General features: G+C 44.4%; 1 protein-coding gene across 2 annotated transcripts; it reads left to right on the top strand.

Annotated features, from left to right (window-relative positions):
• Nucleotides 1-292: 292 nt before the first annotated feature.
• On the top strand, nt 293-27,782 carry SLC75A1 (solute carrier family 75 member 1). 2 transcript variants are annotated; one of them, XM_075148621.1, is made up of 13 exons: nt 293-494; nt 2,978-3,167; nt 4,381-4,477; nt 9,106-9,209; nt 10,182-10,340; nt 12,154-12,342; nt 16,812-16,920; nt 18,658-18,769; nt 19,961-20,069; nt 22,217-22,307; nt 24,085-24,132; nt 25,526-25,615; nt 27,083-27,782. In XM_075148621.1, exons 2-13 carry the CDS (start codon nt 2,997-2,999, stop codon nt 27,178-27,180), a joined length of 1,377 nt encoding a protein of 458 aa, XP_075004722.1. In that variant the 5' UTR covers nt 293-494; nt 2,978-2,996; the 3' UTR covers nt 27,181-27,782. The 2 variants fall into 2 exon arrangements, with proteins under 2 accessions (XP_075004722.1, XP_075004721.1); XM_075148620.1 differs by having other exon boundaries at nt 26,994-27,782.
• Nucleotides 27,783-27,995: the final 213 nt, after the last annotated feature.

Below are 27,995 nucleotides of genomic sequence, written 5' to 3'. Positions count from 1 at the left end.
CTATGTAGCAACTAATGGAAGAAAACCCTCTCCTCTTGGAACAAGTGTGTTTTCACTAAAAAAATCTTTAATGCAAGTAGCAACGGCTGTGGTTTGAGGTACGAGATACCCAGTTAAATTATTAAACTGTTAATTTACGAGGACCTTGACAAGCCACTTCCCTCAGTTTTAAGTCCCTCTCGGCCGCCGGGCCCTGCGTCGCTCCCTCAGCCCCCAGCGGCGGCGGCCTCCGCCGCGCTGAGGGGAGCCCGCCGGGCCCCCGCCGGGCCCCCGCCGTCCCCCTCACAGGGCGGGCGGCTTCTCTCCTCGGTGGCGCGCGGTGCCGAGTCGCGGGACCGGGTCCATCCCCGGCCGGAAGAGGAAGGCCGCCGGGGCGCTGCGGAGGGCCGGGGAGGAGCCGCCGCCCGCCCGCCTGCAGCATCCCCAAGGGAAGGCTCTTGGCAGCGGAGGGGACCCGCCCGCGCACCCTGCGGGCCCGGGCCCCCTGAGGAGCGGTAGGTAGCCCGGAGCGGGGCAGGCTCTGCCGGCGGCGTGGGAGTGAGGGCGGCCGAAGGAGCGGGTCTGGGCGGGGCGCGGCGCGCCTCAGCGGGACTGAGGGTGGAGGGTGCCTTGCGGGGGGGACAGCGGGACCTCGCCACTGACACCGCATCTCTCCAGGACCGTCCCTTTCCCACTCGGAGGCCCCCCTGTCCTCTGGGCTTTGGCCGCTCTGGGAAATTGCCTTTTTTTTTTTGCCTTCTCCTCCTCCCCCCCACCCCCCCGATTGAAACTCCTGCTCTTGACCTGAATCAGGACTTTGTTAAGGAGTCAGAGGAGCCTTCTCAAGGCGTAGCAGGTAAAGCCGGGCCTGGGAAATTTCAGAGGAGGGAAGGGGTGGTAAGAAAACAGCAGTAGGATGAAATTCTTCCTGCTGGCAGATGACAAATCTCTGTTTGTGCGTTAGGGCAGGGCCAGCTTCGCAGCTGATCCCTTCCTGAGAGGCACAGCGTCAAGCCCCGGCCCTGCCGGCCGGAGGTCCAAGGCAGAAGCGATGAGACACTGATGAGTCCTGAGGGGATGGCTGGGGAGAGCCGAGGCAGAGCCCAGAGAGCATCAGGGACGCAAGTGTCCAGAGAAACGACTTCCCTAAACTGAAAATCCTCCCCCCACTTCAAACATGTCTCACAGAAATCAAATGTGGTGGTAGAGGTGAAGTGTTTGTTTTTGCTGACGGGATGCCAGGGCCTATAAAATGTTTGGTGGTTTCCTGCCTAGCAAAAAATATGGAGAGGTTTGAACAACAAAACTGATGGAGCACAAAGGCAGAAACATGTAGTACCTTGGCATATTGCGTAAGGGAAATTGCAACCACGTAGCCAAAAGTGGAGCTGAATGAAAGGTCAGTGCTAGCATCAATAGGTTCAAGCCTCACGCTAGCTGAAATGGCAGTAAGGGTAAGGTGTAAAGGATGTTACCCCGTGTAAATAACCCTGGAATAAAGTTCAGCTTGGTCATACAATTCAGTGGATGAATAAACAAATTGTGAGGAAAAACAAGATAAAATCTGCCACAATGAACCCATACCTCAACTGTTGGCTGGATAGACCTAGGGTCAGGGAGGATTTGTCTAAAGGAATGGTTGTTTTGGCTCCAGATGCTCTTGTATCATTTGGGTAAACAAATAACGCTAAATATTTGTAGTGGTGATGACTTACCATTTTAAATAAAAGGATCCTGAACATAACCAAACTGCTCTGTTCACTAGCAGATTTGAGAGCATTATGCCAAGAGTTTAATAAATGGATTTCAGGTGGCCTCCTTCCATGTTTATCTCATGGTGTTTTAACTTTAATAATGCTTCAGTGCTAGTAAACTGAATCCACAGGTAAAGAAATGTCACAATAATATTTGTTGCTGAGCATAGCAAGTGTTATGATCTTCAGTTAGTGTAATATGATGTTATATGCACAAGTGCCTTGTGTACCTAATACGGTATGTCTTGTCTGGAGTAGAATTAGTATTAAGAATTGCTCAGTGTTTTCAATCCTGACTCATCAAAGTCAATGGATATTTTGGTATTGATTGTTGGATGAAATTTTGTCTCCTTTTTTACTCGTCTAGTGCAACAAACGTTCAGGGATGTTTTACAAGTCTGAAGTTTGCAGTTTCATGGTTTGTGTATTACTCCTTGATTTTGATATCTGTTGTAACTGAGTTTTTTTCAGGATACAGACTGACTTCTTTATTTGTTAAATACTGAATGTGATATGGCCTGCATCCTTGTTTAGGTCTTTAAGACAGTTTTGGAGTATTGTCAAAGAAAGCTGATAGTTCTGATATTTCAGACAAACTAAAACGCTGCCTTAATCACTTGATGTCCCAACTCATATAGCCTACCAGTGGCTGTCATCCGGAGAAAGAAAAAAAAAATTAAAGTTTCAAAATTTTGTTGTGTTGTTTCTTGAGTTGCTGTTGGTCTCCGGGATTTGTCTTGAAGACAGCATTCCTGCAATAGTTAGGAAGTCTATCTTTTTCTTTTTTTTTTTTTTTTTTGTTATTGCTTTAGCCATTTCTAGTATACACTGAAGGCATAAATAATCTATTATTTAGATATTCAAAACAAGAGTGCCCTTTCTTATCTATTTTACTGTAATGCTGAGTTGAAAACATTTGGGAAAGTTGTATTAGCATTGCTCACATGTTAACAAACTTTAAATGCTCCTTAGTTCTGTGTTTTATTTGGGATGCTCCTGTAATAGAGTTTGCTATCTTATTGCCCTTGTAGCCTGTTCTTGGTGCAAGCAAACTTGGTGCTGAGCTAATAATCAAGACTAGACAGAGAGGTTCCTGTTCCCTTGAAAACCAGGTAGCTTAATATAGCCATAGCTTATATTTATTTTTGTGAAGTCTGTAGAAAGTGAGAATGAATCAGCAAGATACTCTTATGAAAGGCTTGCAAAGTACTTCCTGTTGACTGGATATAAATGTAATTTTTCAGAAGCAGAGCACCTGGGAACATGGCCTTGCAAGAGAGAGAAACCAGCAGCACCTCCATCAATGACAAGCAAGAACAGAACTGCAGTCGTGTTATTACAATTGTCTTCCTGGCACTCTTCATCGACTTGTTGGGATTCGCTCTCATCTTGCCACTGTTTCCTTCCATCCTTGATTATTACAGCCAGACTGAGGTAAGCAACAGAGAAAGTCAGCCTGCTGAAAATGTTAGGTATGAGATCTTAAGGGAAAGATGGAAGAAAAAATCCCTTGCCTTGGGGCAAACCAAATAGCTGTAGGCAGCATAATAATATCCAGCACATTTAAATGGTTCATGGACTGAATTTGTTTGTGAACCTGCCTGAGATTCTTCCTTCTTGCTTTTTCATTAAAATGAGGGATTTGTTTTGGGGAAAATTCAGGTATTTCTTAGGGACTAGTCCTTGTAATTACCAGTGCGTTTGTAACTTACACTGATGTCACTGGTGAGACAGAGTAAACAACAATCCGTAATGGATCTGCATACTGGGGTTTATCTAAGAACCAAAGAGATAAGAGCTTTTACCCTACTTAAGTATTTCACACACTGTCTTGCTCCCACCCCCAGCATCATGTTCAGGAGGTCTCAACTTCCATTCTTAGCAGGGAGCTGGCTGCTGCTCTGGGAGCGCAGGGCAGAAAGTTGTTTTGGTTCTCTGCTGTGCAGCTGCTTGAGGTTACCATTCTCAGGTGTTACAGGTGGACAAGATGAAGATGTCAGGGGAGAATTATTTTTGCAGCCCACATCTCTATCTCGCAGCCCCTTTTTAACCCCACTCTAACTGCAGCTGTAGCCTTTGTCTTTCTTACAACCCTATCTCTAACCTTAACCATGGGCTCTGATCTCCAGGATCTTCCCCCCACAGTGTATTTCCTATGGCCAAGATCTTCACCTCCTTTTTAGGGCCCCCTTTTTCTTTTCAAGTCCTCCTCCTCTTTTCAGGAACCATTCTTTTTCGCACCATCTCTTCTTTCTGGACCTACAAGCCCCTGGTTCTCCCAGTCTAAATAGTGTACATGCAGAGGTATAGAGTGTGAGTCATGTTGCTTTATTAATTGAAGGATTCAGGATGTGCCGCTTTTGTTTTGTTCAGGTTTTAGCAAGTAGCAGGCCTGATGGTGTAAAAAAGTTCAAATTCAGACATTCCCCCACGCAAACACATACACCTGATTATCTACTGCCTATTAGCATTCACAATTTAAGCTATTTTTAGCCTATGACAACTGATCAACCAGGACATTTTCCCGAGGAGGAGGGAAGGAATCATCTAATGTTACCTCTAGTTCAGTAAGCTCTGATGCTGTCTTTGAAAATAAAACAAGAAAAACTGTCTTCCTGCTTCTATTTCCCAGCTATCTGTTTTGCAGGATGGATTCTATTTGTCATTGCAACGTGGTGTGGACTGGTTTGCAGTGATGGTCGGGATGCCTCCAGAGCGGAAATACAACAGTGTTTTGTTTGGAGGTATGGAAATTAAACAAACAAGCTAACAGACCCCCCAAAAAAATAGTGTGTTGTTTTCAAGTTATTTGCAGTGTTGATGTGAGGAATGATGAACGATGAGGAAAATGACAAGAAATACAAAAAGCATACTTGCCTGTTATTAGATTTAGACTTAAATAACACAGAAAATGTCTCTTACAGTAGACTATAAATGATTTTGTTTTCACCACAGTGATAGCAATGAAGAGTTGGACAGCCCCATCTCTGTCATTTGGAGCCACCTAGACAGGCAGGAGGAATGGGCCAACAGGAACCTTCTGAAATTCAGTACGGACAAATGTGAAGTCCTACCACTGGGAAGGAGTAGTCCCTTGCAGCGATACAGGCTGGGCACTGACTGGTGGGGAGCAGCTCTTCTGTAAAGGCCCTGGGGGTCCTGGTGAGCAGCAAGCTGAGCATGAGCCAGCCCTGGCAGCAAAAGCACCAACAGCACCTGAGCTGAGCAGAGCCAGTAGATTGAGGGAAGCGATTGTCCCCTCTACTCAGCACTTGTTAGACCACATCTAGAGCATTGCATCCAGTTTTGGCCCCCCAGTACAAGACAGACATTCATAAACTGCAACGAGTTCAACAGAGGGCCAGGAAGACAGAGGGTCTGGGAGCCTGGGCTTGTTCAGCCTGGAGCTATTAGCATGCTTCCAATACCTATGGGGAGGTTATCGAGAAGACAGTGAGGCATTTCACTGTGGTGCATGGTAGGAGAAGGAGAGGCAACAGGTGTAAGTAGAAGCAAGGGAGGTCCAGACTGGAAATAAGGAGGAACTTTTTCACAGTGAGGATGGCCAGTGGAACAGGTTACCCAGAGAGGTTTTGTAGTCTCCATCCTCAGAGGCTGTCAAACCCTGACTGGGTGAAACCCTGAACAATCTGGTCTGACTTTGTTGCAGGTGGTTGGAGTAGGTGACTTCCAGAGGTCCCTTTTAATCTGAATTATCCTATGATCTTGTCCAATTTGTTCTACAGATTGCTACGGAAATACAGGCCTGCTGTTCCTTATTGTCAGACTGCCAGCTGAGGGTCAGGAGCCTGCTGTGCTAGACCCGGCACAGTCACAGAAATTACTCTCCCTTCACAATTGATCTGCATGTGATTGGAGATCAATCAGTAGGAAACTGGAATTAGAAGCTTGTGAGTTCAAGCCTCACCCCCCTGCTGGGCAGCTAAGTTCAGCACTGCCTCTAAATCTCATTAGTCCTATTAAAAGCAGGAGAGCTGCTGACTTGCAGGGTCCAGAACCATTTACTATTACTAGGACACTCTGGTGTGGGTGAGCTCCAGCAGGAGTAGTGCAGGAAATCCAGCAGCATATATATCCTGTTACAGATCAGAGGCTCTTTTGGCTCCTTGCGATCTACAGAGTGTGAGGAAACTGGGATTTCAGACCATGAAAATGTGAGCGTGTCTGGGTTAATTTTAATTGGAAATGTATAGACCCTCCTTTTAGTGAGCTGAGGCCTCCTGCAAGATAAGCAAAAGGCTTTTAAACTTAAAAAAAATGCAAAACTTTATTGGAATATAAGTGTGAATGTATTGCTACTATTTAAAGTAGGTTTTTTGGGTTTAACAGACATTAGAAAGTTTATAAACAATTTTCCTCTTTCCCACAGTGTCCTTGCAGGCATGTTGTTGTTTCTGTCCTCATTTTCAGTCAGATTACTGTTTTTGAATGGTAGGAAACAGTTTTCTTTAATCCCTCAGAAACTGCTTTCTGTCTCCTCTAAGGCCTGACTGCATGCCTCCTCCTTGTTCCTTCTCTCTATCTCAGATTCCGTTTAAACAAGGGGCTGGGAACTCACAGTCATGTCCAACTTGTTGCCTTTCCTTTTACCTGCTGTGTCCTGTACTCTTGGGAGTGCTGTATCCCTTGACTTGGCTCAGTTGCTTTCAAGGGGAAGGAGAAATCCCTGCTCCTTCCAGAGGAGTCCAACTCCTCTGCCCTTTGAAGAAAACAGCATCTAACTGGGAACATGCAAATAAAATGGACACTCTTTGTCTCAGAAAGGAAGCTGGTATCCCATGCTGTTTTCTCTCTAGGAGAAAAGTATTGAGAGAAAAGTGTTCAGAAGCAGTATTGAGTAGTGATGGGAATGTTCACTATTTACCTGATAGCCACAGGCAGTGAGGGTGCAGACAAGGTGGCTGAATTAATCTGATATCTGTCTTTGATGACAGCTTTTCTCAATGAGACATCTAATTTGCTAAACCAGCAGAAAACTTTTTTTTTCCTCTTCTTTTTTTCTGGATTAGTTTTCTGCCAGATTGAGTTGAATTAGCTCACTGGACAGTTGATCAAGGCTGCAGAAGCAGGGGAAGATGGACAAGCCATCTTAGTTGTAGTGAGCTCCTATCTCTTGTCCATCTCAAGTCCATCTTGTCTGATTTCAGCTTAAAAACTTATAGTGGAAAGGTTCATTATACTTGTGATGTTAAGCAGAGGCCACTGCAGTCTTCCTGCGGCCTGCATTCCTTCATTGCCTTCAGCTGCAACAAGGAGCATAGGATTGGAAAGGTACTTGCAAGATCATCTTGTTGCTTCTCCCAGTGCAGGATATGTTCTGCTCTCTTTCATCTTTGCTTAGACTGCAGCCTCTTCAGGGCAGAAACCTTCCCTGCCCTTGTCAAGGCCCTGAGGGCACCAAAACTTAGTTGCGGTGACCAGCCTTCACCCACACACTTTCTGCCCAGTGATTCAGGAGCTGTATTTCAGCTCAGGCCTGGGCCTTGTCTAAGCTATATCATAGGTATAGCCTTGTCTCTGGCCCTGTCTCTTGGATGGACCTTGGACCTACGTGGCAGGTGTCTTATCTCCTGAATGGATCTACATCGTAGTCTTGTTTCCACTCCTTTCTCTGACCCTGTCTCCTGTTGGTCCTGACTGGACTCCCTGGATGGACCTGATGTATAACCCTTGCCTGGTCTGGGACTGTCAATGGACCTTGCTAGCGGCACCCTGCTCTGCCCAACCCATCCAGATCACGTGGGACTGCGCCCTTGTTGGTGAGGGCACTGCCAGTGTTGTGGTCACCCGCAGCTCCTGGCTCATTCCCCTGTGTGGAACAGCCCCGCTTTTGCTGCTCCCTGGCTATGAAGTGTTTGGCATGTCTGGGTGTTTTTGCAGTGCTAGAAATACAAAGAGGAAAACTTGTCTCTCATTAACATAAACTGCCAGTGTACCAATCTATAAGATTGTGGCCAGCAGGTCGAGGGAGGTGATTCTGCCCCTCTACTCCGCTCTGGTGAGACCCCACCTGCAGTGCTGCATCCAGCTCTGGAGCCCTCAGCACAGGAAAGACATGGACCTGTTGGAGCGGGTCCAGAGGAGGGCCACGAAAATGGTCAGAGGGATGGAACACCTCTTCTTTGAGGACAGGCTGAAAGAGTTGGAGTTATTCAGCCTGGAGAAGAGAAGGCTCTGGGGCCTTTCAGTACTTGAAGGGGGCTTATAAGAAAGATGGGGACAGACTTTTTAGTAGGGCCTGTTGCAATAGGACAAGGGGTGATGGTTTTAAACTAAAAGAGAGACTCAGACTAGATATAAGGAAGAAATTTTTTATGACGAGGATGGTGAAACACTGGAACAGGTTGCCCAGAGAGGTGGTAGATGCCCCATCCCTGGAAGTGTTCCAGGTCAGGTTGGACTCTGAGCAACCTGATCTAGTTTGAAGATCTCCCTGCCCCTAGGAGGGTTGGACTAGATGACCTTTAAAGGTCCTTTCCAACCCAAACTATTCTATGATTTTTTACACCGTTTTTTGGGCTTTTGAGCTATCACAAGCAGCTGTTCTCCCCAAGGTATTCAGTATCAATGTTCTGCCTCCCTCAAAGTTGATGGGAGCAGAACTTCTAGTCTCTCTCTCATCTGCCTTTTAAAGCTTTGATAGCTGAATCATCTGAGACGTATAATCCTGTTTTTCCTTTAGAGAAAAACTGTGACAGCAAGGCATTTTTTTGCCTGCTTGTTGAGAGTGTAGTGCAAATTAATAAGTGTGTGAAGCTAGAAATGGCAAGAGAAAAGAGGAATTAAACATCACAGAAGCTGGAGGCAGATTTCAAAAGGCTGTTGGAGTCTGTTGGAATCACTCCTATCTCTTAGGGTGCCTCACTAACAGCAGTGCTTATGTCCTTCTTTCCCTGATAAAAAAGAAAGAAAAGCTAATTAAGTGTGACAGAATCGGGTTCAAACAATCAAGAATATCGTAAAAGAACTGGGACTGTTAAAGAACTGCATTATCTCTGCTTTAAGAACAGAAAATTTATGTAGGCAGTTGGGGAAGCATTGGAGAATCAGCATTTTATTATAACCAGTGAGTTTCAAACCCCTTCTCATCAGTGAAGTTACCAGTGAATCATCCAGTTTGTGCCTGTTACTCTGGTCTGTCTGTGCATCTGGTCTGTATTTGCTGCCTCAGTTAAATAACAATGCAAGATAGGTGTTTTGAGGGTGGCTTAGTTTCAGAGCAAAGCTGTTCTTTATATTGCATACTTTTAAAGGACATAATGGAGTGATAGGTCTGGAACAGGTTGGATGTCTTTGTATTTAAGATGAAGGCAGCAAGTCTAATGATATTTGTATTTCTTTTTTTTTTTAGGTCTGATTGGCTCAGTCTTTTCCATCCTACAGTTTTTCTCCTTTCCCCTCACTGGTGCTGTGTCGGACTGCTTGGGCAGAAGGCCTGTCATCTTGATGACAGTGGTATGTGGGTCATGCTGATTTTAGTCATGCCATCTCAATACACAGTTGAAGGCACTATGGTCTTGTGGTTAGCACAAAGGATTGGGAAATTGAACATTCTAGGTCGATGGTTGTTGGCTGCTTCTTGCCAAGTTGCTTGGCCACACTTCCAAATGCAAGTGCTTAAGCTGAGCTTCCCAGATCCAGAATTGAACATAGAAGGCACCAAAATACCTATCTGTTTCCGGGATCGTCCAAAGTCCCTTTCCCCTGTGTACGGGAGTATGACTTCAGATGCTGTATTTACAAATGTTAGACTTAATCCCTGTATATTTTAGTTCCCCAAGTAACTACTGAGGGCTGATAATTTCATGACCTGTTTCACAGAGCCTGGGGATTGTTGGTTAGGAAGTGCTATATAGCACTTGTGAACATGCACACATTCTCCAAAAAGTTTTTTCTGTTGCTGGTCAGAGTATGGGGTTCTAATTACAGAAGCAGTGCAGAGCAAGTGCGTACATACCTGGTGGAACTTGGCAGCAAATGATATACAAATCCCCATATCCTTTAGGCTTGTGGAGAGTGAATTAAATAAGCGTCTGTGCTTATGATTGATCATGAAATTTAAGGGCTAGAACTGTGAATTCTTCTTATTTTGGGCTCAGATTCTCTTGAAGTTGGAAACAAGTGGACTGGGATGTACAAAAGTGGTTTTGTGCCCAGGACTGATTTAGCTCCCTCTGAGCTTTCTTTGCTCCTCTAATTTTATTAGTAATCTCACATTTATAAGAAGTTTGTATGGATTTGTTTCTACTTCTTTTATATCACTGTCCAGGACATAGTTCAGTACCAGTATATTCAGACATTTCTGTTACATGGGTTTTGGAGCAGCTGTTGAAAACAAACAAGCAAATTAAATGTTTAGCTGGGAAATATGCAGAAATGATGTCAACTTTGCTCTGCTTTATAAAGAACCCTTTCTTGCTTCTGCAGATGGGTTTGATAACATCATACGCACTGTGGGCTGCCTCTAGGACTTTTGGCGTTTTTCTTCTCTCCAGGATCATAGGTGGAATAAGCAAAGGGAATGTCAGCCTCTCCACAGCTATAATTGCTGACTTGCACTCTCCGAAAGCACGGAGCAAGGGCATGGTGAGTTACACATGTGGGGTGTATGTTTGGGTTTGCTGTGTAACTTTTAATTGGTTTCAGGTGCTTAGAATGTCTTCCTCAGGTGTGTATTCATTGATCAAGGGAAAACATGACTTTATATACTACCTCGCTTCTGAAAAGATGCCAGATCATTTTGCTGGTGAGCTCTTAGACTTTACTTATCGATTACTTTTATCTACAAGTGAAACGCAGATGCCCTAGAGGTGAAAAAACTGCCTGTGTGTTATAACTGTTACTCCTGCTGAAAACTGTAATCCTGATTATACTAGCTTAGAAATCAAAACGTCTTATGGCCCAATTTTGGTAGCTGGAACCCAGGACAATCCATTTTTCTCACCTTCCCAAACTGTGGAGGCGCAGCAGCACTGCACAGCGCAGTGTGCTTCCTGACTTCCTTGGATGCTGCACTGGCTTCAGGATTTGAGCTCAGCGGGTAAAGGATGTGGCATTTGGCTGACTGAGCAGCAAGTAGTATGAACAGCTGTCCTGTCCTCTTCCAGAAGGCAGTGGCCCAGATGGAAACACCCTGCAGGCTGAACTTTGCCTGTGAATTACCAGTTAGATCTTTTATCTCATAAAAACCTTGGGGGCCCAAACTTCTCTTAACATATTGTTATAAGCCACTATGCGGGACAACTGCTTCTTGGGAGGGAAAAGCTTTAGATTTCACAGTGATAGCTAATGAATTTTCCAAGCAATTTATTATAGTTCTGGTGAGCCAAAATATATTTTTATTTATGGAGAGGGACAGCCTAGTAAATAAAATGGGTCAGGGCCTATCTTTAGGGCCTGAGAGCAAGTCACTTAGTACAGCATGGCTCGCATCCATGTGGTTATACTCTCTTCTTTTCCAAAGCAGAGTAGGCATGTTCATTCTGCTTTCTGGGAAGAGAATAGCATCTGACTGATGCTATTCCCAAACTGTGATGGGCCATTGCCTGGGAGATTTGCTAGCTGGGCAGGCTGAAACAACACTGGAGACTGTGGAGTGACACCTGAGTGTGCCCTGGCCTTGTTTAGATTAGTACTATAGATATAGTGAAATAGACTCAGGAAAGCAGGAGGATCGTGTGCCGGGATGACACATGTTTGGGTCCTGCATAAGCAAGTGTACATCCTTGAATGTCTCTTAAAGAAAATGAGCCAGATCCTGCCCTGTTGTATTCTTAAGCAATCTCACTGAGTTGATGACTTAAATCAGTGCTCTTTTAAGCTCACATCCAGTGTGTACAGATTCTACCTCTTTTCCTATGTGCTGGTTTCACAGTGAGTTAATAAATCCTCTTTAGTACCTGCACTAAATTCAGGTTGTTCTGAGAGGCCTGTCAGCCTATTTGCTCTATGAGACATAAATTCCTAAATACAGAAATTGCCAAAGTGTTTTAGAAGCTAGAGACATCATTATGAATTCTTACCAAGGGTGCTGTCTTCCCTTCTCCAATTTTACACCACAAAAGTTTATCCTATGGCTGAAGGATCTGCTGGCTGAGCAGTCCCTGAGGTGGGAATCATTATTTCCCTTCCCAGCTTCCTTTCACTCATAACCATGTCGTAGTTTGTTCCTGCCACTTTCCTGACTAGACAGAAAATAAAATCAGTTATTTGGAAATAACAGTTTTTTCACTCTTAACGCTTGTTGCTGTGCACTCCCTACATCCTCAGGGTGGTTACGTCTGTATCTGGTTGCATTTCTTTAAGGTAAATGCCAGGAAATCCAAATTGTTTTAGAACTGAGTTACCTGAACAAACTGGTATCTAAAACTTCATGTCTGTGTTCATTGTATCACTGCAGGCAATGATTGGTGTTGCTTTCTCCCTTGGTTTTACCCTGGGTCCCATGATCGGAGCTTACCTAGCCATGGAGACAGAGAAAGGAGAAGTCTTCTATCTTCGTTCGGCATTGTTAGCACTCATGTTTGCTGTGGCTGACTTAATTTTCATCTTCTTCCTACTTCCAGAGACACTTCCCAAAGAAAAACGGGTAAATGGACTATCAATCTGAAGATCTGTGTTTCTTGCAAAAAGAGGATTTGACTGGAGACAATGAAGAAGGGGCTGAGCCAGTATCTCAGGAATCTAGCTCATTCCTGGGACTAGGATTTAATGTTATTATTCAGGCTGGTGTCAAAGTTGCATGATGGTCTCATCTCCTAGCCCAGTGTAATATGAGAAATTACATATAGCTAACATGTCTGCTTAATTGCTGGTTTTGGTGTGTTAGATTTAAATTTCTCAAAAACTGATGGGAGCCTAGGAGGAAGAGGGTGAATTTTAAACTATAATCACAATGACTTCCTGGGGATGACTTTCAGCTAATCATAAAAGTAAATGGATCAGAGGCTGGATTTTCTTTCATTTAGCCAGTATATGTTGGAAATTTTCTTAACTAATATCTTGTCTTTGCTTGATTATTTTGAACACTCAAGTAGCAAATTACTCTTATCTCTGAGCTGTGCTGTCTTCCACAGATAAAAAACACCTACATGTGCTAAACTTCAGTGACTGTTTGGATTTGTGGGGCCAAACATTTATTAACATTATAATTTAATATTGTGTGATCAGACACTGTCCAAGATATATCTTACTAAAAGTCTCTTGGAACAGTCTCTTTTGGTAGTGTAGGAGAGACTGAACTCAGCCCTAGGTATCTGGGTGAAACACTTGATTTGAGGCCTTCGGCTGGATTGGATCTTTCCTATCGTCCCTTGTTTCTAAGCAGCGCTCAGCCATTGAAACGTGCTTGCTTTCGGGATAGCCAAACCCGTTTGACCCTGAGAATTGTTCGGGAAACTTTTGTCTGCAATGCTGCTGCCAGGGCAAAACTTTAGACCTTCCCTGAGTGTTTCGCAGCAGGTTGTGTCCCATGTGAAATTGGTTGCTCACGTTATCTTCCCAAGCACTACAGCTATTTTATTTTTTTTAACAGCTCTTCCATGTGTCATCTGTTCCCCTTTCCTATTTGGCTGTTTCTAAACATTCCAGATAAAATCCTGTTCTTAGTTAGATCTGCACGCTATGGGGTGGCGGCAACATGTTGACACAGGGAAGTGCTGTAGAGCGAATCTGTATTCTATAAACAATTCCACCTTTGCTGTAGAGGGATAAATGGCTTCAGGGCCTTTTAGGACTGTATGATGACCAAATATCTCCCCCCTTCTTTTATTATCCTCTTGAGAGTTCTTCTGATAAGCTAGTCTGTGTTAGCCAAAATGACTGAATTTTGATAAGAAAACGAATACTATGTCCCTGCTTTTTGGGGCTCTGTCTCTGTGCAGCAGTGGGTGTTGCGTGAGGTGGATCAATAGGTGCCTCTCAGGGTCAGATCCCAGTCATGCAAAACACACAGGGTGTTTGATTGCTGATGAGGTAGTGGTTTGTCTGGCATTGGAGCTTCTTGTGATTGGTATCAGTGTTCGTGCTTTTGTGCTGTCTCCTTTCAGCCTGCATCTGGGCCATGGCCCCATGTGATTCATGTGTTCCAAGGTATTTGTAATTTCACTTATTAGACTGCTTTGCTCTTTTCTTGGGTAATTCCTCCCACTTTCTGAGTAGGAGGAGAGCAGTTTTCTTGGCCCCTGGATGACAGAGGAAAGGCAGGTATGTTGGCTGCCTTTCTGGAACTTGGCTGGGCTGAGCTGGAACAGGTGCTCCCAAAGTATAGGAATGGATGCGTTGGAAAGACAAAGCTGTAAAAAGAGGGGAAATGATAATGATAACCAGTAGGAGGATGTGCCAGTGGGATCAGACATCTGTTTCCTTGAAATATGCTGTGTTCTCATTATATTCTTGTTTCTCTATCAGTCCTCTTTTCAAAGGAGAGATGAAGTATTTCACATTTGTTCATGTTGGAATTAACTTGTAGAAAGGGGAAGGTAGAGGGGGACAGGGGAACAAGGATAAGTTTTCATCCAAAGAGAACAGAATTCTTGCTATCCTTTTTCTTTTTTTCAACAGTTCCACAAGTTTGTCAGGTGAAGAGTGACCAGAGAACTGTACCTTTCACCTGTCAGAGACACTGGTCTTATGTGAGGTGGCCAAAACACCTCCTGCTGTGACCTGCTTGGGAGAAGGGAGGAATAGAAAGGTCTCTAGTGGAATCTGTCCCTTTTAAGAGCTTTTGTGTTAATTTTTAGCTGAGCTAATCATGGGCAAGGCTGCCTTGCTGGAGGGATGGTCTTAGAACTTTTTTTTTCTGGTGTCCAGCTAGTCATGTAAGGACTATGTGTTAGGGCTGTGCAGCATCACTAGCAGACTTACGCAGAAACAAGGCTTTTGCTCTATGCATATTAAACAGTATCTGATTTGAAGGGTAAGATTGGAGCTTGGAAGGCCCAGGCTGCATTCCTGATTTGGACTGACTCTGTGCCTTCAAGACATGTTACTTAGTCTCTCTGCATTAGAGGAAAACAGAGTAAACAAAGACAATGTGAAAAATGTCTACCATTCAAGGTGACTTTTGGGGTGATCATGAAGTACAATTGTGCAATTTTGGAGTAATAAATCATAAGCATAGAAATTAAATACAAGTTAGATGTTGCAGATTTTGAACCTGCAAAGAATCTAAACTCCATGCAGCTGGTGACATTGACCAAAATTGGCAGTGTATACTTTGTTATTTGGGAGTGGTGAAACAATTTTGTTTTAGGACAATGTTTTCATTAATTACTTCATTATTTCATTTCAGTGGATGAAGTCACTTCTAGACTACTGCTTCTAGGGCAAAGATAGGAGAAATTAAAAGAAATTTACATGCGCGCACACACATATATTAAAAAAAAATCTAATATATATATTTCATAAAACACTTAAGTTTTTAAACATATACATATATAATGTATAAACTCCGGAGCAAACTAAAATCAGCCTTGCAGTACAAAGCAGCTTGGCACCCTGTCTGACATGGATAATAATTCAAAACAGGTACAAATTACAGGCTTTTTTCTTATTACTGGCAAGCATGCTTGAAGAGAGTTGCTTGTTATCAGATTCTCTATGCTGTAGTACAAACACCATCATGCCAACAAATGCAGGAACTGAGGATTTCTACAAGTCAGCTTCAGGAAATCCTCTTACAGACCTTTTAAAAGCATGAGGAAGCAACTTCTTGGGAGTGTCTGTTTACTCGCTGCAATACATGCAGTGGAAGGGGAAATAAATATCCCAGTTTGTTCTATGGGGATCAGCAGCTTTATGGCTTTATACAAAACCAGCCTGGTATATTGAACTGCTTGCTGTTGTGAGACTAACGGGCTCCAGAGCTCTGCTGTCGGCTACTCAGAAGCTCTGACTCCCAAAATAAGACAGGGGTCATGTTAATACCATATTGAAGGTTGAGTTGTTTACAGCTTTATTAAATCCAGTCCATATAAATCCTCAGGTCATGCACCGAGATTAAGTTCCACTGATAATTTGACCTTTAATCTCTGCCCTCAAGGGGGTAATAGTTCCCTCCCTCCCTATCTGGGAAGAGAAGGAAGCTCATCAGATAAAGTCTGTGCAGTGCTTTGAAAATGTGAAATACTAAGTGTGATTATTCAGGATTCTTGAGTCTGTCTTATCTCTTCCTGTGACTGTAATGTAAAGTGACAGTCTAAATTCTCCTACTTTAAAAGGAATTGTTTCCTTAAGAATTTAGACATTATTTCTTCTTTAGTATTTTCTTTAATTTTCTATACATTAAAATAAAAAATAAACAAATTAAAGAATTAAATTCACTGAGATGAAAGAATAAGCACCTCCTAAGCTCCTGTTGATAAGGAGCAGGGAGAGTGCCACTAGATGCCTAATTAGGTTGAGATGTATGGAGTACAAGGACGAGAAGTGCTACAAAGTAAATTTTCCTCTTCAAAAAGCCACACAATGTGGCTGGGCAGAATGTCTCTACAAATATCTCTAAAATCTCTCCAAGGAATCTCTATAAAAAATTATATTTTCCTTTTCTTCCCCAGGAGGTGTCACTGGCTGTCTAAAAGAGCAACCAGCACCAAAACAGACTGTTGTTTGATGTGCTATACATACTGTTCTCAGACCCGTAGCACACAAGCAAATCCCCAGCTTCCCATGAGCTTGCAGGCAGATGTGCCAATATTTTCCCAGTAAATGTTCATTGTACACGAGGCATGATGCAAAAAGTGAACCAAATAAAGCCACCTTCAGGGCTGTGGAGGATGAGCCTTTTCTGCTTTTTAAGAATCCAGGGAAGAATCTGTTTTCTGTCTTCAGTGAAAGCTGTTATCAGTGCTCTACCTTCTAATCATAGTGCTGGAGCCAGTTCTGTGGTCAGAAAGTCTGGGATGTTATTGGGGGTCACTCAAACACCAATGCCAGTTACCTTGTTTAATCTCAGATAATTTGTGTAGGTGTAGAAGCACATTTGACTATTACTGTCAATTCCTTGCAGTAGTGATTACATCAGGTTCTAAAATAACCTCGCGCTCTCTCTCTGATCAGGTCTCTTCTGTGATGTCTGGATTTCAGGCAGCAGTTGACTTGCTCAGTCCTTTGGCTTTATTTCGGTTCTCTGCAGTCACCCAAGGAAAGGAATCCCCTTCAGAGGAGAGTAAGTGTTAGCTGGCTTTTTAAATTAATATTGTATGTCTTTTTGTATGTGGCCATGGTTTCTAAGTGAAAACTTTACTCATAGAATCGCAGAATCATATAATAGAAGGGTTGGAAGGGACCTTTAAAGGTCATCTAGTCCAACCCCCCTGCCGTGGGCAGGACATCTTCAACCAGATCAGGTTGCTCAGAGCCCTGTCCAGCCTGACCTTGAATGTTTCCAGGGATGGGGCATCTACACCTCTCTGGGCAACCTGTGCCAGTGTTTCACCACCCTCATTGTAAAAAATTTCTTCCTTATATCTAGTCTAAATCTACCCTCTTTTAGTTTAAAACCATTCCGCCTAGTACTGTCGCAACAGGCCCTGCTAAAAAGTTTGTCCCCGTCTTTCTTATAAGCCCCCTTTAAGTACTGAAAGGCTGCAGTAAGGTCTCCCCGAAGCCTTCTCTTCTCCAGGCTGAACAGCCCCAACTCTCTCAGCCTTTCCTCATAGGAGAGCTGTTCCATCCCCCTGATCATTTTCGTGGTCTCCTCTGGACCTGCTTCAACAGGTCCATGTCTTTGTTGTGCTGAGGGTTCCAGAGCTGGACGTAATACTCCAGGTCTCACCAGAGCAGAGTAAAGGGGCAGAATCACCTCCCTCGACCTGCTGGCCACGCTGCTTTTGATGCAGCCCAGGATATGGTTGGCCTTCTGGGCTGTGAGTGCACATTGTCGGCTCACGTCCAGCTTTTCGTCCACCAGTATCCCCAAGTCCTTCTCAGCAGAGCTGCTCTCAATACAAGAATACTCAAACCATTTCAAAAGCAGCGCTCTGTTCCCTCATTTTAAACCCACGTTACTAACTTATGAACAGGAAATTGCAAGTTCCCTTGGATACTGGTCCTGTTATTCCCAAAAGAAGGTTTTAGAGATTAGTGTTTCAAAGATTTCTGACTTGCTGCTTGCTTTTTCTTCAAGGCACTGGCTGCAGCATGGGGTAGGCTGCAGTAAGTGAAGTGATTTAAAAGATAGATCAAGGCATGGGTAAGGGAGATGCGAGTTTGCTTATCCAAGCTGCAAACCAGGAAAATTCAGACTGGAATTTTATTTCTCAATTCAGGACTTGGAGATGTAGGATTTGAGCTGGCCATTTCTCAATATGAAATTATTTAAGCCGTAGAAAATAAATCACTGTTTGTCAGGTACACCAATTTATCTCAGTCCTCCTTGCTGCTGCATCAGGAATAGAGGAGTATTCGCCACTTGGGAGAAAACCTGTTAAACCCTGCACTGGCAGAAAAACAAGTAAGGTAATCTGTCACAGACCATTTGTAGCTTAGAAAAAGGGATGCTGTACTTTGGCCAATGTCATCCTGAGAGCAGCATCAAGGTATTAGGTGGAATGCAGGTATTGATTAAAAATAAAGAAATAAATCCCAGTTTAGGTGGGGGTGTCAGTGTGAGGCAGAGGGGCTGCATTGGGTGAGTGAGACCAGGGTGACCCACAGAGAGAGATTAGTCTTTTGGGCTCTCCTCCCCTCATAAGAAGGGAGGTAGTGGGCAGAAGTAATTTTGTGGCATGTCTTGTACAGATATTTAAAATGAGCATCTGAGGTGAGAACTTTTCCCTGTACAGTTGATAAATGTTGCTCTACTATTGTTGTTATATTCCCAAGCTATGCTTGAAAAACACCACCTTATTTCTCTCTCTCTCTTTTTTTTTTTTTTCCCCTTGGTGTGTGTTTGTTTGTTTAGATCTTCAGAATCTCAAAATCTTGGGCCTGGCTTATTTCCTGTATCTCTTCCTGTTTTCCGGCTTGGAGTATACACTGAGTTTTCTCACTCATCAGAGATTCCAATTCAGCAGGTATAGCACACTTAGAAGATAAATGTTGTATATTTTGTCTAGGATATTTTCCAAAGTCTTGATTTAAGCTCTCTTCATTTATTTTCAAGAGAGGCTTTAGGAGGTTAGTAAAAACACTCAGAAAGCTACCACTGTGTTCAGTGATACTTGGGCTGTGTAGGAAGAATTTATGAAAATATAGGCACACTGTTTATCCTGAAAGGAAATACTCATTGAATCTACAACTTCTAATAACTAGAGAAAATCAATACACAAGATTAAATCAAAGCTCCTGAAATATGTGTAGTTGGGCTAATTGTTTTGATTATAATAAAACCTTTTCTATTCTAGCCCGGAAGAGTTCTTCAGTACCAGGACAAATCTTGAAGCTCAAATTCTTGCATCTTGATTCCTTATGTGTGTCCTGCCCTTTGAGTAATTCTCAGGAGTTTGTCTCATCTTTTCCTGTCTGTCTTTCATTACAGTTTGTGGCTTAACTAATGTGTGTGCGTCAAGGAAACATTTTCTAGTGTATGAAGCTTGCTTCTGCACAGAACTTTCAGGGTAGCCATGTAGTGAGATATACAACTTTATGCCGACAGTACAGGCTGTGTGACAAACAAGCTTGTTATGGAGGTGAGAACTTTTAGTTGAGAATATCCACATAGTTTAGTAGAGAAGAGAGGTGAAAGGGAAATTTGAAGAAATATTTAAGGGTGGAGGGAGTGATGTTGCAAGCTTCCCGGTACAATACATGATCACCACCATGGCAATGCCCATGTTGTGCCTTGGTGACCTTAATCAAACTCTGCATGAGTAGTGGCAATGGTTGTGAGAAAGCGGAACACTTGTTCCTTGGAAACCAACAACTCCTGTTCATATGGCACAGACTTCCATGGCACAGGGTAAATGTGTTGACTCTTTGTGGGCCACCGTAGAAACAACTAAACTACATCGTAGCAGTCTAGAGATGATTGCAGCATTTGCCAGCAGCCATCCCATCTCTACGTAAGACCTCAGAGGTTTATCTTCTTGCTGTCTGCCTGCCATGGAAACTAATGTCAGCATACTAAGACCTATGCACTGCTCATGTGAGCACCAAAAAGCATTTTCTCTCCCTGGTTCAGGAAAGGGTCTACACTGAATCTGTGAAGCCCAGGGTGGAATGCTCTGTGCGTGACTCCATAATCTGTGTTTTTGCCTCCCTTCTAGCATGCAGCAGGGCAAGATGTTTTTCTTTATTGGAATAACAATGGCTGTGATCCAGGGAGGCTATGCTCGACGAATCAAGCCAGGAAATGAAATCAGAGCTGTAAAAAGGGTAAAAAAAAAAAAAAATCTTTTTCTTTTCATCCAAAAATCTGATACGTTAATTTTCAATGTAAAGTGCAACGAAAGGTAGTTGGAGATTATAACTGTACTTGTCAAATCAAAGGAAATTTCTGTCTCATTAATCCAGCTAAATGACTTCTCAAGACCCTGGTTGTTGGGTGCTTATCAGCCTAACTAAACTTTGGAACATTAGAGCCATTTCTTACCATATCGTGTTATTGAAACGACGATATTATTGAAACTTTGAGTTCTTCATATGTAACTGCAGTAGGGAATGAGAACAGAATGTCTGTCTGTGCAAGCTAGGTAAAATGCTGTGAAGATTATGCTTTGTTTCAGTGATTTCTCTTGTAGTGCAAACATTGAAACTGCTAAAGCTGCTTCAGAGCTAATCTCTCTTTCTGGCAAATCATTTTCAGGGACATCATCAGTCTGGCCATCTCCGTGCTTGACAGGCTTTCCCTAGAGTGTATTTCACTGGTGGGCAGGGGGAAATAGATTCTTCCTCCAACTTCGATTTGTGATCATCAGTATTACATGTAACAATAGCATGGACCAGAGTTCAGACGGAAGTTTCACTGATGAAAGTGTGCATTTCTTTGTTTTGCTTGCCTCTTTCTTCATAGAGATGATGATGCTGCAGTACTGGGATGACAGGGAATGGTTCCCTGCAGCTTATACAGCTGTGGGACAAGTAGATATGTTCTGTCATTTACATTTGTGCACGGAACTAAACAAAGCAGGTTTCGAGTGTTTCTGAACTTTTGTTGGCTGCTTGGTAGTAGGTATGCTTGGACTGTTAAAGCGTCCATCAATTCATTATTTTGGGGCCAGTGTGATTTCAACGGTGGCAGGGTAAAAAGGATTACCAAACTGCACTGCATTCCAGTGAATTTACTCAGCTTTTCTTAAAGTTATTTCTGCTGGTGAAACCATCTCCACCCTGCTCCCTGGCAGGCAAATGTTAATGGCACGTTTGTTGTGTCACATAGGGAGCATTTCCCTGCGAAAAAAACCTCACGCCGCTGTGTTAGTGCCGCTTTATCCTCTGCATCAACTTCCTCCTGTGCTCTGCCGGCCTGCTGTGTTTGCTGTCGCTGCACTGCAGTTCATGCAAGCTGTGGTTTGCCCCACTAATTTTTATACTCTTTCCTCTTCCCTGCAGTGAGAAGTGTAGTTACCTTGAAATATGGACTTAGTTTAATTGGTCTGGGCTGATCGCTTCCAATAAATGCCCGTGTGCACTGTGCAGAAACCCGCTGGCCCCCAGGCACTCTTTCTGTGGATGTATGTGGCTTTTGTGGGAGTTCCCCCTTTTGCTGAAGTTATTCTGGCGATTTGTTTGTGAATCTGGATCATATGGCAAATATGGCCTCTCTTAGCACAGTGTTTACAGTAACTCGTTTATAACTGAATCTTCAAAATGAGACATTTGGTGGGAGTGAATACCCTCTTTTGTGAAACGTGCAGTGGATCTTAACTGATCTGTCTTTTCCGTGAAAGCTCTGTATGTGAGGGAGAGGTCACAGGGGAACTGAAGTCCAGGCTCTTGGAGGAGATGAAGAATGTTTTTTCTTTTGGGGTTTGAATTTCAAATGCCATTCCCTCCCAAATTTTTTCTTCTTGGCTCCAGAAGTATGGACTCTGAAAGATCAAGAGGGTTTGATGTAGCCCTTAAAATCAGTCAATACTGCGAGAACAAACAGAGGAGCTGTAGTCCTGTTGCACGCAAGCTTTTTGATCTCTTGTGCCAGCTCAGGAGATAAAGAGTTAAAGCTAGATTTCTGTTCAGTTCAACACAGAACAAGAGGAAGAAACACCAAAAACCAGTAGATTGTGTGAGAGAGAGAACTGCAAAAATCAGTTTTTCCTCAGCTGTGGGAAATGGGATCAGTACAGCCTATGACTCCAGCCCGCATGTGGTCTGCCATCATGTGACAGAGAGAGAGAACAGAAAAGTAAATTGGCTGAAGTGTGGCCATCCAGGTGAATTTGAAATGACTACTTGGGAAGAAAGGGCTTTCAGCTTCTAACTTAAATGTAGTCCCATCAGTGGAAGAGAACTGGCAGGACACCTAGAATTAGGCTTTAACAAGCAGTGCTTAAATGTAACCGTGTGACTCATTCATTTTGCAGGCTATTATGTTGCTGATTCCAGCTTTCTTGTTAATTGGATGGGCTGCAAATGTGACCATGCTGAGTGCTGGACTGTTGCTGTACTCTTTCGGTGAGCTATTCAAAATGCATTGAAAGCTAAGCACAAATAATTTTTCTTCATGTATTTATTCATGCCGTTAAAAAAGATGCACTTCTAATTTCAAACTATGAGTAACAGAAAGTTGACATTTCTGTTTATAAAATATGGAAGAAATAATGTCTGGTTTCTTTCTGATGCTGTTTGTATCACAGGAAGTTGCCATGGTGATATTTGGAAGCATCCCCACTGCTCCTGTTGTCCTATCTCACTGGGGAGCTCTTGAGGGTGTTTTTTTTCCCCCTCTCATCAGACCTAGAAGTAAAATATTCACTAAATAGCTCAGCTCAGGAAAAGAAGGGAGGCAGCATGTCTTTGCATTTCTATGGTGGCTGCATTATTTCTTAGGCAACAGGCTGAAGAGACCTGCACGCTCTGAAGCTGGAGGCTGGAGCGATGCGTTCAGGCGGAGCGAGAGTGAGGGTAAATCGGCGTTGCCCTGAGCATTGTGGCCTGGGGCTGTGCTGGCTGGACAGCCCCTGCTCTCTTGCACGGCAAGCTGCTAGCTCAGGGAGGGAGCAAAACTCCACCTATTGTTTTTGATAAGTGCAGACGGTTTTCAAAGACATTTAAGTGTTTACAAAAGTAATATTCTGCTGATTTAAGCTGTTATTCGGGGAAAAAACTATGAATGAAGTTGGATTTATCTACTGAAGTGCCTATCTGAAAAGAGATTTCAGATATTCCCAACGCGGCTAACTATTGTTAAAAGGTTCAAATATGACTAATTACGAAAGTAGGAGACTTCTCTTTTGCATGATACAGCTTGATTTAAGAGTAAATTGTAAACCACAAAATGCATCTATTTAGCATCTTGCTTGTCTAAGGACAGCTGTGTGTTTGACTAGTTTCAAAATCTACAGCTTATCTACAGATTAAGGTGCTTTTGAAAGCCCACTCAGTGAGGAGGGGCAAGAGGAGGTATTCATTCTGTCTGACTGTGCTTCTAAGTTAGGAGTCTTGTCTTCTTAGCTCCATACCTGGGCAGAAGGCCCCATCTCTTCCCTAGTTAAGCCAGCTAGAAATGCCTCTGGAGAGGCCTCTTTTCCCCCTCTCTTCCTCCCTCTGTCCCAGGAGTTAGGGCGTCTGCAGTTAAGGCAACATGTCTATCGTTCCTGCTCTCCAATTGTCCTTTCCTTCCCAGAAAAGATTCTGCTTTGTATGCTTAAAGCACTTCCTTCTTGGCAGAAAAGGCCCCTATTTCAGTAAGAGGGCAGTGATTGCTGAACAGCTCTTGGCTTTTGTGTCCAAAAATTCTTCCTGGACTTGACTCTTATTTCCCAAGACAGAACATAGCTGCCTCTTTCATCCATGAGTACGGTAAAGCCGTATGCATGGGGACAGTGTGACTCTGTGTACAGCCACCTCATTGTCTGTTTGAAATATGGGCGATTCCCTTTCCCTGCTCCACCTGACAAGACCACAGGGATTTGGAAAACTACCAGTTAGTTAGCTGATCTGACCTATCCACCCCTTTCCCGTGGGCTCACAGAATGAGAGACACTAATGTGAAACAGCTGCTCAGAGCGCTCGTGGCTCTGGGCTCTTCGTGCAGGTTGGCTTTGAAGGGGGTGTTTTCATTACTGAACTGGATTAAACCTGATGATCCATTGTTGGTGCAGGGCCCCAGAGCTCAGCATGTTTCTCTGCAGTAGTAACGAGTTTGGGCCACATGTTTTTCACTATTGCTCTTGTAACTGTTTTGAGCTCTCTGCTGTTCATTGACAGTCTCTTTTGTGGATTTTTCCAGCTGCGGCCATTGTTATCCCGTGTTTGTCAGCAGTGGTGTCAGGCTATGGTGAGTGTCTTCCCTGCCTTGAGCGGCAGCCCTTGGCCACATAACTGACCTTTGTATAGACTTGGCCCAAATACAGAATTGACCTCAAGGTTAGTGATGCATCAACAGGAAGGCTCGTGATGTAGGTCCACCTCAGATCTGAACGTTGGACCAGTGACTCTGGCTGCTGCGTGGCTTTATAAAAGGCCTCTTTCCCCCCAAATGCATTAACAAGGAAAGCAGAAACGCTAAGTGTTACAGCGAACTGCTGCTCCACGTTGTATGTACGTAACCCTGAAGCGATAACCACCCTTTAGCCTGCAGGAGTGAGGCTAAAGGCTGGGAAAGAGCCCTTCCCGGTGGCTTGCATGCTGCCCCTTTTCAGCATAGCCAGCCAGCCGTGACTGCAGTTACCCTCCCATTGCTGCTGGGGATAGGAAGACAGTATCCTGATGCTGGCAAATTCAGAAACATCCCACAGGGAGCATAGGAAAACCCCAAACTGACTTGTACCTGTTTCTGAAAACTGTCAGCACTCCATAATGGGTAGTTTCAGAGCTAACAAACAGCAACGACCTTTTCAGAGTGACCATCAGTGTCACACTTCAATTTTGTGCTGTGTAACCCAGATTGTCCCAATGGGATGGGGAAACTTGAAGCAACCTTACTTCTGGTTATGATTAAGAAGATGTGGAAGAATGGGCAAAGAATTACTATCGTGGGCAAAGGCCACAAACAGCACTGAGCCGGGAATGGCCTGGGTTCTCTGAAAGAGACAGTAGCCATCGCTGCCAGCAGTAAAATCATTTCTCCCTGATTCTTTAGCAAAGACCTTCTAAGGAACTGTCTAAAACCTTCTGGGTTTGTGGCACTGGTTGCTACGTAACCTTGTAAAGCAGATGTAGCTGTGTTGCCATCTGTGGGTGACACAGTTCTTTCTTTAGCTTTGGTTCAGTTGGTTGCCAGCACTACAGTGCTTGCTGAGGCGAAAAAGTAAGGCTTTGCTCATTAGTGTCACTTTTATGTTGCTCTGATTTAACTTGCATCCGTGCTTCTGTATTTATTGTACACCTGTGCCTCCTCAGCAAACCTTGCGTATGATGTAAAGCTTTTTTTTGTTTTTTTTTTGGTTTGTGGTTTTTTTTTTTGTGGGGGGAGTGCACTACAAGCCATCCATGGACAAGCACTCTCAACCAGCCCTGGTGTTTTTTCAATGAAGCAGCCATGCTTACCTTGGTGGAGGGGAAATAAATGCAGCTTGGGCAGTGAGTGTGAAATGAAAGGAGGGGGAGATGCATGTGGGAAATACCTTCAGAAGAACAAGGCTCCAGGAGCTACAGCAGTGCCTGCCCTGCATGCTTTCCCTGCCCCAAGCAAAACCTCCTCCCTGAGTAAGGGCTCTCTGCTTGCACAGGCTCTGCCAGCCAGAAAGGACGAGTCATGGGGATCCTGAGGAGCCTGGGCGCCCTCGCCAGAGCCCTGGGACCAGTCCTGTCAGCGACAGGTGAGTGCGGCCTCATGCTCCTTCCTGCCTTTGCCAAAATAAGCGCCACTCCGGGCCCCTGCAGCCCGGGTGGGTCTGAAGGGGAAGGGGAATTGCAGCACATTTCAGAGCCATAAAGTTGTCTTTGCAGAAGTTCCCTGAGAGCTGCACCGGGGCAGGACACGGCCCTTGTTAGCACCAGCAGACACCTCACGGATGAGTTAAAAAAGTTCACACAACAGAGATAAACTAAACAGCAGGGCAGGTATTGCCTGGCTCTTTAAAAACTCCAGCAACAGCATCAAACTAACCAAGCTCCCCGGAGGAGCACCACAGAGGGCCTGGCCCCAGTGTGCAGAGGGAGCTGGAGGCTGACCAGGAACCCTTGCCTTTGCTGGGCTTATTTTTAGCCATTTTAGCAAGTAACCCGGCCTGCTGAGGGGCCACCCCGGCACAGGGTAAGCAGGAGTCCGTGAAAGCACAGCCTCCTGTGCTGTGGTAACTGGTTCCCCACATCTCATGAAGCTGCATCCCAAGATGATACAAATTAAGTGGGGACAGCCCGTCATGTGCAATAAAGAACTTTTCAGCATTAAAAGCATCTGTAACTTATGAACTAGATTAAAGAGTCCACACTCAGGGAAGTGAGTGTGCAATGCCTAGTGGCCCTGGCTAAGGCCAAGCCTAGGCTGTTCCTAAGGAGCGCAGGTATTCCTGTATGGGGTTCAGTTCTCCCAAGCTATTATAGGGTAAAGGGACAGAATAAGGGGAAGCAGCCACACAGCAAGTCAGAGCTTGAACTCGGACCTAATGTTAAGTTTGAGCAAAGCCAGAAGCATCCACGTGCCAAGCAAACCCCTGCCCTGTACCACAGCTAGCGCTCCCGTGCACAGCAGCTTTCTGAAAGAAGAGCCAGACTTTGGGCATTACAGCAAAACCAGTCCCGAGTGCAGCACAAGTCCTGCTCTCGCCCTCCCACCTCAGCATTGGGTTCCCGAGTGTTTCACATAAGGACACCGATACCAACAGTGAGAGACCTTCAGGAGCACCTTAGACAGCACCAGAGGCAGCCACAGAGGAGGTGGTGGGGCAAAGAGTTCAATAGTTGCCTTGTAAAGCTGAATGTGTGAATAGGAACCTCCCCCTTGCCCTACTGGCAAGAATACCCTATTTAAAACAACCACTGTTAACATGCCGTTTCCTTGGAAGAAAACCAGCACTGCTGTTAGCCACCTCCTCTGTTTAACTGGTGTGCCAGCAAGGATGTGCGGTGAAAGATTCAGTAGTTCCGTGTTCTCCCGTTGTATCGGTAAGTTGTGGAGAGCAGCAGCGTGGCAGGCCAGTTTACACAGGTGCAAGGACAAGCACACTAACAAGCTACATCTTGTCTCCTTTGCAGTTTACTGGCTGGCAGGGGCAGAGGTTTGCTTCACTGTCTGTGGAGCTTTCTTCCTCATCCCCTTCGTTTTACTTGGTTCTGTAACACAGCAGACAAAGGAGGAGTAGGAAATAACCACAGAACTATCACCAGCCCCCGAGGACCTCTACAAGACCTGACTCTTGGCACCCAACAGCTGATCACATAGGAAGAGGATTTTGGAAGGGGACAGTCAATGACCATCTGCAGCAACAAGAGACTTCAGGTTTCTTACAGCCCCCCAGTTATGTTTAAGACGGCCTCCCAGCCAGCTTGGCTAGTTTTGCAAATAGAAAACCCACAAAAGGGTTGAGTAAAGCATTAAGATCATCAGACAAGCAGAAACGGGCGTGACAGCAACACAGCAATCCCCACTCACCATCGAGTGCTGTTGAACACCGCGCTGTCGTGTACGCAGACTCAGCTCTGCTCCTCTCCCTTCCTCCTCGGCACAAGCCAGGACCGCGTTGCCTGGTTTTGGCTGCAGAGAACGGATCCACGAGGAGTTTCTGTACAACTGCCACGAGATCTGCACAAATGCTCAGCGGACCTGGTCAAAGCTGTACCAACCGTCTTAAAACATGACGATCAAAAACAAAAGCGAGCAGCATACCACAGGCTTCCTGAGCCCGACTGATACTTTGGCACAGGTGGACTGTTTTTAATATACAATTAAATTTTGAAAGATGTTTTATATTTCTAGTACTGCGTGATGTTTTTTGATGACCAAGCACTGTTCTTCTTGTATTACAAATAAACTGTAACATTGTACACTCATCTAGTCAGTTAATTACAGTTGAGATGTTACACCCACCTACACCAAACATAGCTGTTTGGCTAAGCCCAAGTGGGGTCCAGAACCCCACCCCAGGTGCCAAAACCCTCCAGAGGGAGCCCACCACTAATGACACCAACAGAGGCAAGGCAGGTGGGGGAAGGACCCCTCCACCAGGTTCTGCCTCCTGCCCAGCTGGGAGGCTCTGG

This window comes from Calonectris borealis, chromosome 4 (genome assembly GCF_964195595.1).
Source record: "Calonectris borealis chromosome 4, bCalBor7.hap1.2, whole genome shotgun sequence".
NCBI classification, from domain to species: Eukaryota; Metazoa; Chordata; class Aves; order Procellariiformes; family Procellariidae; genus Calonectris; species Calonectris borealis.
The sequence above is the reverse complement of the archived record's forward strand: the minus strand, read 5'-3'. Positions and strand labels throughout refer to the sequence as shown.